General features: G+C 36.1%; 2 protein-coding genes across 5 annotated transcripts; one reads left to right on the forward strand and one right to left on the reverse strand.

The window, feature by feature from the left end:
* The first annotated feature begins 5,479 nt into the window (after positions 1-5,479).
* Positions 5,480-6,159, forward strand: LOC21393214 (LOB domain-containing protein 21). Its single transcript, XM_024171562.1, has one exon. The coding sequence runs from the start codon at positions 5,593-5,595 to the stop codon at positions 6,142-6,144; it is 552 nt and encodes a 183-aa protein (XP_024027330.1). The 5' UTR covers positions 5,480-5,592; the 3' UTR covers positions 6,145-6,159.
* A 909-nt stretch (positions 6,160-7,068) lies between these two features.
* LOC21393215 (trihelix transcription factor ASIL2) lies at positions 7,069-10,134 on the reverse strand. 4 transcript variants are annotated; one of them, XM_024171561.1, is made up of 2 exons: positions 9,315-10,134; positions 7,069-7,376 (listed from the first exon to the last, which is right to left on the reverse strand). In XM_024171561.1, exons 1-2 carry the CDS (start codon positions 10,045-10,047, stop codon positions 7,366-7,368), a joined length of 744 nt encoding a protein of 247 aa, XP_024027329.1. In that variant the 5' UTR covers positions 10,048-10,134; the 3' UTR covers positions 7,069-7,365. The 4 variants fall into 4 exon arrangements, with proteins under 4 accessions (XP_024027329.1, XP_024027328.1, XP_024027327.1 ...); XM_024171560.1 differs by having other exon boundaries at positions 7,069-7,379; XM_024171559.1 differs by having other exon boundaries at positions 7,069-7,513.
* Between the last annotated feature and the right edge of the window lie 6 nt (positions 10,135-10,140).

The following is a 10,140-nucleotide window of genomic DNA, read 5'->3' on the forward strand; positions in this document are numbered from 1 at the left end:
ATATAGTAAGTACGCACGTTAATGGAATTATCTGTTTGGACTATCTATAACAAGGTCGACTTATTCTATTTTCCTTTTTTATTTCTTGTTTTACCAATTTTCTCACCTAAAGGATAAGAAAAGAAGAAAGACAACCATTTATTAACAGTATGTGTCAATTTCTGATTCTTTATTCCAAGAAAAAAAAATAAAAATATTCGTGTAACTTTTTCTGCTCTCTCTAAATAAAAGGTGAAATGAGGTGCTGTGATTGTCGTAAAAACATTTTGTCTCTTATATCAAACAAGCTCATATAATAATGTTATATAGGCATTTTCGTCCAAATTTAACAGCGTTCTTCGCTCTGCAATACTTTATTCAATTTCGAAGGTAATTTATCAAAGTTGATCATGAAAAGTTAACGATAGATAGGTCAAACCCTTTTTTTTTTTTTTTTTTGGCTGGTACCGTTTGTTTGTGTATCATTTTGGTCCAAGCCATCCATAGAATATTGCAATCCAACAAAGAAAAGGCCTTTGGTAGGACATTCAAAGGGGTATATGAGATAGACCCATTTTCCTAACTGGACTTTGATCATGTGGGTGGGCTTCTATTTAGACGCTAAAGATGGTTTTCTATGCTCGGTGCTAAGAAGGTTAATTACGTTGTCAAATATTCTAGAGTAATGCTACATTGCTATTCAATATTTTTTTAAGAAAAAAATAGGAAATTTATTGTTAAGAGTGTATGAGTCTCAAACTTTATCTCTTATTCTTAATAAATATCATTTTTTTAGTGTAATTATTTGACTAAAAAAGTTATGAATTAAGAGCTCATATACTTTCAGATGTATTTATGAAGATTACTCATATTTTAACACTTCTTAGAAATCCAATATTGCAAATCAATTATATTGTCAAAATCATTAGTCCACTTGTTCATCACCAAGAACTCACTTTATAATGACAAAATTCACATTAGATTATTCGCGTATTAGGAGTTACAAAGCTTTGTGCATTTATCATTGTCCGATGCATCAATAGTTTTGCTTTCTCTAGAATCAATATCTTACCAAGCCATATGATTAATATTTTGCTTTTTAAACAATTAGACAAACCATTTCCAAAACACCTGCCAACTATTAGTGCACAAGAAATGAAGCTAAGGTAACAAACAAAGATCCATCAAATCATCCTAAACTTCAAAGCATTAATGATAGAAACAAATGAAAAGAAAGAAAGAAAGACATATATCACAAGCAATATAATTGTCCAAACTCAGAACCATTACATAGGTAAAGATACAAAGGATGCGCTTGGAATTTGTTCCAAAATAATTTTATTTTTTGTATGAAAATGAAAATAAAAATATTTTTAATCTTAGACATAAATCATTTTTAAAAATGTGTTTGGTAGCTTTATCAAGAGATTGTTTTCAATATAAAAACCCATTAATATCTTTTTCTCTTTATCTCTGCTCGAGAGAGGAGAAAACAAAAACAAAAAATAAAAAACGACTAGAAGTCGTTTTTCATTTCTCTATCATTTTACACTAAACTAAAAAATCGTTTTCATTTCCACTTTTTGTCTTTATTACGCCAAACGCCGTTTTAGAAACGTTGTCATTTTTTTCTCAAAAAACGTAAAAAATAAAAACGGGATCAATTCCAAACACAGCCAAAAAGTTCCACGTTTGTTTCCCCTTAAGTCTCTCACCCCCGTTTCCACCACATGGAAATTCAAGCTCCATCGTTGGTAGCTAGGCCCATTCCCATTGGCCTTCCCTATCCTCATTTTTATTTTTTATTTAGAAATTTCTTTGATAAGGACCATAAAAATGAATTATTAGTAATTTTTTATTTTTAGCCGTCATATTTTTATCAAAAATTATTAATTTTATATACTTTTTTTGATCTGATGTAATTGTGATCAAATTTAAATAGTTTAAAACTGATAGAGAGGTTCAACCGAAAAAACTCCTTTTTTTATTCTCCACATTTTTCTCTATATATATATATCTATCTATCTCTCTCATATTCATGCAATCACATGTGGTGTCTCTTTGGAGTCAAATCTGGAAAATGTGAGCATAGGCTTTAATGAATCCCAATTGGATGTTGTGGCTCTGGTGGTGGGGCTGCAAGAGGGCAACTCAGAAAGACCACCGATTTGCACACTCCCAAATCAAGGCTACAGTTTCCCCTCAGTAGTCAGTACACACACCCCACCTTATAATCCCCAACAAAATATCAAACCCTTTGCTTACTTTTGTTTTCTCCCGCTCTAAATCTAATCATTCATTTCCATGGGTCGTTTTTCATATCTTCTTACTCCTTTCCCACGCTCTTCCTAAGCATGTGTAGTGTAGTTCTAATGCACCATCACGTCCTTTTGGATTATAGTTGCGTCACTACAAGTATTAAGCCAACATTGTTATTTATCACTACTCATGGTAATTGTAGTAAGGATTATTCTTACTAGTACATATAAAATTTTAGGATCAAACATATTGTGTCCCCAAAGTTTTAAAAACTTTTATTTTACACCTCTAAATTTTAAATTAGTCACATTTAACCCCCATCTATTAGAATTTTTATTAAAACATATCAAAATGCGCCTTTAAATTTTAAATTAGTCACATTTAACCCCATCTATTAGAATTTTTATTAAAACATATCAAAATGCAGTCATATGATTTTTTTTTGTTTGAATTTCTGTTATAAATAAATGGAAAAATATTTTATAATCATATGTAATCCTTTTTTTTTTGTTTGTTTTTAACAAAAATTCTAACAAATTAGTTTAAGTATGATTAATTCAAATTTAAATAGGCAAAATAAGAGTTTTGATAAATATATGAAGCAAACAGAAAATAAAGTTGAAATTTAAGCGCGCAAATAAGGTTAACCCTAATAATAAAGAAATTGGGGTCTTGTTTATTACATCTCTTATTAATTATGGTGATCATCTCGTGATATATAGGACAAACTCTACAATTATGAATGTAGGTTCAATCATTACTTGCAAAACCACAAATGCATTGACATGGCTGTGGTAACTTGCCAAGGGGTCTCTAATGATTCAAGTCAAAGAAGAGAACTTCTGTAGCAAGTGATGTAGAAAATATACAATACACAGTGCCTGAAACTATAGAACAGTGTATTTAACCTCTGGCCAATTGGACTAGGAAGCTTATTCTGTGGATGACTAAGACTTGAATTGTTAATTAATCAAACTATACTAACAGTTGAATTGCTTATAGTTATATTACTCGGGTCATTTGTACCTATTTAAATTACACGATCTCATATAAAATTTATAATATTTATATATATATATATATACACACACATACTTGGGGTGAGACACACTCGCGGCCTTCTTTTTTTTTTTTTTTTCCCTTCACTTTGAGTGGTATGGGAAAACGACGTGCAATAAATAAGTGGGCTCTTGAAGGGGAAGCACTATTATCGTTTCTGTCCCTTTTTTCACTCCCAACCACAATAAGTTTGAAGTGACACATTTATTTCTAACTATAGTAGTAAAATCCAGAGTCACATAAAGAAATTCTAAAAGATTAAACATCAGATAGTTTTGCTTGTAAGTTTAAATAAAATGAAAGATAGTTTTACTGGAAAAACTAGCTTGGAAACTGTAGAAATTTCAAGCTTGTAACTATCAAGTGTGGATTGTCCTAGAAGGGCTAGGAACTCGTAAGTTTGTAGTAAAACATGAGTTTTAAGTTCTAACAAGATTAATTATAGGGTGGAAGGGCTTGGGAGATGTAGCAATTTTGAGCTAATTTGTGGTTGTAGATGTCCCTTTTTAGTAGTCATGGCTAGAAATTCCTTTATTTTGTGAACTTTTCTTGAATTTCAATCCGATGGAAATTCATGGTATTATCTTTATGTCATTTAAAGCTTGTTCGGCACTTGTGAAAGTGACGTGCATAATTGCATTGCCCATCCAAGGAAAAATAATAATGATAAGTTGCATTCAACTTTAAGTGTGAGTCTAGGAGTGTAAAAAACAAAGCAAAAACAAAACATGGTCTTGCAAGACGGAATATTTTGGCAGTTTACCCCAGGTATTTATTAAGTAAAAAAAGTGTCTATGAAAAAATCGAATCATGCATTTTACACGTGTAATATATAAATTAACGTATAACATGAAATTTATTTCATGTAACAATAATTTTAAAAAGTGAAACAATAAAAAAATCCATTAATCCAAACTAATTTATACGTTTTCAAAGTCGTGGAATCATTATTGAGAGAGAGAGAGAAAAAAAATCATTGACTCATTGTTACATAAAAAATATTAGTATCACTCTTTCTATTATTCTTTTTATCACTTTCTACGTTCACTGTTTAACATATGTACTATACTACATGATATTTTATTATTTAAATAAAAAATAAGACAGTAGAGTCCAAGTATTAAACAACGATTATAGAATGTGACAAAGAGAGTGACAAAAAAAAATAATGCTAGTGTTTTCTTTATTACATAGAATAAATACTCAATTACACTTCAATTTCTACATATTACACGTATAGAATCGTCCTATTCAAGGTTTTAAGGATCCATTAATAAAACAATACCTAAAGATGCTGCAGAAGTTGGCATTAGAAAGTAAAAAAAAAAATAAAAAAAATAATAATAATAAAAATAATAAAACTTAAGCATGCACCCCTATTCTTTTCGATAAGCCACACCCCTATACTTAGTACCATAATTTTCTACATAGTGGGAAATCATGAATTCCAAAAGTTGAACTATGTAACAAGATTACAAAGAAGAGAAATGCTCAGAGAAGAAGCTTAAGGAAAATAATGAAAATCTTGTAAGAAGGATACATCTCTTTCCGTTAATTGATTTTAGCAACGCGGAGAGACGTTTCATTTCACCACAAAAAGCTTTCCAAATTGGTGATCTAAGCCGGAGTTGGCACGTGCAAGAGAGTACTGAAAAAAACTTTTCTTCTTCAATGTTAGGGAAAAAATAATAATAATACCCAAAAAAAAAAAAAAAAGAAATACCTTATGTAGATGCCTATGGCCAACACTATGTGGGGGGCACAGCTTCCTAAATATAAGTCTTTTTACTTCACATTGCAATTTTTCCTCGTGTGGGCAGGTCCAACTTTCTTCAACTTTCTTGCGAAACTTCTTTTCTTTTTTCTTTTTCTTGTTTTTTGCCTTTAATTGAATTGAAATATCTCACACTATGTGGACGAACTATCATGTATGATGTCTCATCTTAGCCTTACCCCATCTCATCTTTAATTATTGAGCCTACTTCTTCCCACTTGAAGGCAACAACCAAAAATAATGATAATAATAATAATAATAATAATAATAATAATAATAATAATAATAATAATAAACCAAAAACAAATGGCCCATGCAGGTCTCGAACCTCCGACCTTGGCGTTAATAGCACGCCGCTCTACACAGCTGAGCTAATAGGCCAAGACACTGTTCAAAAAAGGTTGCCTAACAAATCGTAACCAAACTAAAACCACCAAGGACATCTCGATATAAATATGCATGTGTAGTGAAAAGGGAAGTTATCGCGTTGTAGAAAGAGTAGATAGATTAGGTAGGCATAGATGAAAGGCAGTCACGAGCCAAGGTCAAGCTCCTCTTGCGCTGCCTGCAAGTTCCTCAAGAGGAGATGCACTCCCACCTGCATATTCGCCCCGTATTTTCGCTCCGACGAGCCTAAGAAGTTCGCCAAAGTCCACAAAGTGTTCGGAGCAAGTAACGTAAGCAAGATCCTCATCGAAGTCCCCGAAGAGCAAAGGGAAGACACCGTGAATTCCCTCGCTTATGAGGCCGAGGCGAGGCTCCGGGACCCGGTCTACGGTTGCATTGGTGCCATAGCTTTGCTGCAGAGGAGGATGGTTGAGCTCCAACGTGATCTGGCCATTGCTAGAGCTCGCCTCGCTCGGTTTGCTGCCAATTCTTCTTCTCTGTGTTCTTCTTCTTCATCATCTTCCTCTTCTGTGTCTAACTATAGTATCTTGGATGGTCGGGTCACTGAGGTTGGTTTGAGTGGTATTCCTTGTGCTGGATTCGGCGATGCCTTTAGCCAGAATCCGTTGGAATTTGGCCAGAATGGACCCATGTATGATTATAGCTTTGTCCCGTATATATTATGAAAAATTTTGTGATCATCATCTCCCAATTATAAGATTGAATATGTTCTTTCTTTGTTCCTTTTTTTTTTTTTTTTTTCTTTTGTTCTGTTTCGCCTTTGATTTGTTACATCTTTATCCGGAACTAGATGTAGACTTATTTCTTTATGTATATATGTTATTAAAAAAAGAAGTGATTTTGATATCCAATTATCAGATATGCAAATATCAACAAGCCAAGAACAAAGATAAATCCTTCTCTAACTCAACTAAGGATGATGTGTTAGACGCAACCATCTTTCAAAGGGAGAAGCAAATAGCAATCCAACACAAAAGACGAAAGAGTGTTTGGTTGGTTTTTGGGTTCATTGCATATTCATTCGGCCGAGTGGAACAGGGGTTTGGTGGGAGCCGACGCCATTATTCCATGCTACGGAGAATTATTTTTTGGCCATGATTTCCTAACCCCACAACACGCTTTTTTAACTTTATCTGCTGCAGTGAGAATCCAAAGACTAGTTTCCGTGAATGTCTTTTAGGTACCACATCTTACAAGTTCAGAAATCGAATGTTTAACGAAACAATCATTGATGAGCAGACTTACTACCCCATTACGCCCTTATCTGGAACAAGTGTTGATGCCAATTTTACGCGAGTAAAAATAGACCCTGTTTGCCACATAAATGGGTAATATGGTATGAGAACCAAAATAATGCTCTTCATTAAAAAGGGTACGGTTTTTTTAGCTTCAAATGTAGCTGCTTGTGGAAAGAAAATGCTAGGAGGCCAAATCTCACCTGCAAGAGAACCTATGATGTGAGTTCTGATGCAGATGCCACGGATTAGTTGACAAGTTTTCTCAACAAGAATGTAAGTTCTCGAAAATCTCCATCTTGAAAACGACTCAAATTAAGAAAGCGGTTTATATCATGAGAAGTGACAAAATAATTAGAGTTGAACGTGGGAAACCAAAGAATTTACTTACGATGGACATGGAGGCGATAATGTTACATTTTCTGTCAAAAATTCAAAAGGACTCACAAATCTGTTACAGAGGGAAACTAACCATGTACACAACACAGTACAACAATCGATGCGAACTAGGTTCTTCTGCTTCAAAAGCCCTGAATTTGCAAGCCTGCACATGAATCAAGGAGAACGGGTACCTATGAATCCAACACGGGCTTCCACAGGTTTCCAAACTGCACCTAGTTTATGAACATTGGATAATGCTCGTTCATCAAGTTACTTCTTCCCTGCTAAAGTAATGCAAAAGGCCATGGACTGCTTAGTACTAGAGCATAACTTGAAACAAGATTGAGTACTGCAGTTTAGATGCACAAAGCAAGCAGCGGAAGCAAATAGCAGCCAACAAATTTGGTTTCTTTCCAACCTATGGAAATGGGACGTGCCTTTTGGTGAGATTGCTGATATCCCCAGCATGTTTTGAAGCCAACCACTGAACATAATCTCATAAAGAACACTCGAATAACAAGTCAAGCAAGGGCGAAAATACAATCATCAGCTTTCTCAACATATTAGAATATTGACGTTTTGATACAATAATTTTTTCCCTTGCAAACACAATTATTACTAGAGGCCAAGTAAATGACGATTTTTTGATACAGCACGGAACCTTCCAGTTCCAACCAAACCCCACCCCACCCAAACCCCCTAGTGCCACTAAACCAAAAGACTTAGGCCAAGTAAGTAAATGACGATTTGCATTAACCACCTTTTTAAGCCACACGAGTAAGAGTAAAGCTACATAGCACCAGGTCAACCTCAGATGGAAAAAGAGCACAACCATCCACCATATTCAGATAACAGGTTATTTCAAACCCAACATCAAGGCATCAAATCATAACCCCCACAATTTCTTCCTTTACTTTTCTTGTCATCTCTTTTAAAAAGCTTAAAATCTGTACGTACATACTATTTTGGAAGCTTGTAAGAGCATCTCCAAAGCAATACTATAATTAATGTGCCAATTGCAAATTTAACATTTAAGTGTAAAAAACACTCTCCAATACAATGCTATTTGTTGTGTCAAATTTCTCACATGCTATACTTTGTGGCAAATTTCCCACCAAGTATAGCATATGGAAAATTTGGCATTTGATTACTATTGGTTGACATGTTTACTTTTTCCATGTAATCAATGCAACTTTTGCATTTTCTAATTATTTTAAAAATAAAAGTTTACTTTTACAACTTCCAAAGTTTAATAATTATAAGAAAAACTAGATTTAGCATTTCAAATAGCATTATGCATTGGAGCAAAAATGAAAATAACATACCATATCATAGTTTTTTATGCTAAATATACAATTGGCATTAACATTTGTATTGGAGATGGTCTAATTCGAATGCAAAAAAAGCACCAAAGATACCTGGAAGCATAAATCCTACTTCACAGGATCGTGGCCTGGATACTAAGATGATAGCTCAATTCAGCACCACTCTTGGGAATAATACTCCAAATACCCAGACCAAGCCTACCTCAGGTTTAATGGTGCTGCTTTCAGAATTCAAGCCTAAAGTTGTTTTAGTTCATGTCTTAAAAGCAAACCCGAAAATAAGACAGGCCATAGTTTCACACACTGAGTTGAGGTTGAGCTAAATCTGCTCCCATAAAATCCAATCTAACCACATTTGTATGGATTAGCTTGGCCTGGTTCTTCCGCCATATCAATTTACAAACTTTCATTTTACTGTATGCAAGTTTAGCAATAACGACTTTCTCAGAAGTGCCTAAACTGAGACTATCATCCGCTATATACAAGCTTGCCACTGAGAACCACCGATTAAGCATCTATGAACAAGTTATTTAGAAAGAATTATAGAATTCCCCGAAAAACTAGCATATATGACGTGCTGTTGAAGCAAAGAAACTTCAACCATTCTTATCAGTTGCAGCATATTCCAAGACAACCCAAGTCTCTAACTCTCAAACCATGTTCACAAAAATTTTTAAGTTCACACATTATTGACGCCTTAGCGTTAAACCAATGGTAAATATAATTAAACAATACTTGAACTCTTTCTACTGCCAAACACCAATCTCTCAATCCAGCAATCAAAACAATCTTCACACACATAGTCACATACAATTCAACCACCAATCAAGTTAATTCTTTCTGCAAAATTCGAAAAGAACAACACGACATTGAGTGCGGATTGCGAAGTTTTACCTGAACCAGGGGCGTACTTGGGGCGCTTCATCTTCTCCAACTCCAATTGAGCGTCCATGAACATGTTGAGCCTCTGGAATTCAAGATCTTTAGCAAACTCCATCCTCTGCCTCTCCAATTCCATCATCATCTTCTGCTTGGAGCTCTCGATCCTCTCGTAAATCTCCCCGAACTTGAGTATCGCCCGCGCCAATTCCCTACCCGCCGCCCCATCGGACAACTCCCCCGCCTCCGTCCGATGCTTCCTCACCACCACGTCATCACCATCACCATACTCATCATCGTCCCCATCCTCGTCGCCGATCGAGCTCTCCGGCGACCGATTACGCGGTAGGGGCCTTGGACCGGGCCTTTTGATGGTGAGAGTGACGGCGGTGGCGGGCTTCTTGGCGTTGGCGCCGATGAGGAAATCGAGGCGAGGGAAGAAGCGCCAGGAGGAAGGGGAGGGCTTGGACTTCTCGAGCTTGTACTTTTTCTTGAGCGTGTCGATCCGGTTCTTGCACTGGACGTCCGTCTTGTACGGCTTCGCTCCTTCTCCTCCTCCGTCGCCGCCGTCATCGCGGCCGTTGACGGCGTCGGAGATTTCCTTCCAGTCCTTCTGACGGAGGTTGCCGCGGGTCAGCTGGAGAAAACGGTCGGCCCACGCCTCGATCAGGGCCTCCGTCGCCACCTCGCTCCAGCAGTCCTCGCGGCCCCCGCCGTGGGGCCGGGCCGTGGGTCCCGGACGGTCCATGTTCGGGTTGGATCAGGTGGAGAGCTTGGCGGAGGTGAAACGTAGGGAGAGGAGAGAGAAAGGGAGTGTGTTTGAAAGAGAGGGAAAGAGAGA

This window comes from Morus notabilis, unplaced genomic scaffold (assembly GCF_000414095.1).
Source record: "Morus notabilis unplaced genomic scaffold, ASM41409v2 Scaffold1198, whole genome shotgun sequence".
Lineage (NCBI taxonomy): Eukaryota > Viridiplantae > Streptophyta > Magnoliopsida > Rosales > Moraceae > Morus > Morus notabilis.

Coding starts and splice junctions, on each gene's coding strand:
- LOC21393215 (XM_010107130.2), bottom strand. CDS start 10,047: ATGGACCGTCCGGGACCCACGGCCCGGCCCCACGGCGGGGGCCGCGAG. Junction 7,580..9,314: donor CAAGTACGCCCCTGGTTCAG/GTAAAACTTCGC, acceptor GATTATGTTCAG/TGGTTGGCTTCAAAACATGC.
- LOC21393214 (XM_024171562.1), top strand. CDS start 5,593: ATGAAAGGCAGTCACGAGCCAAGGTCAAGCTCCTCTTGCGCTGCCTGC.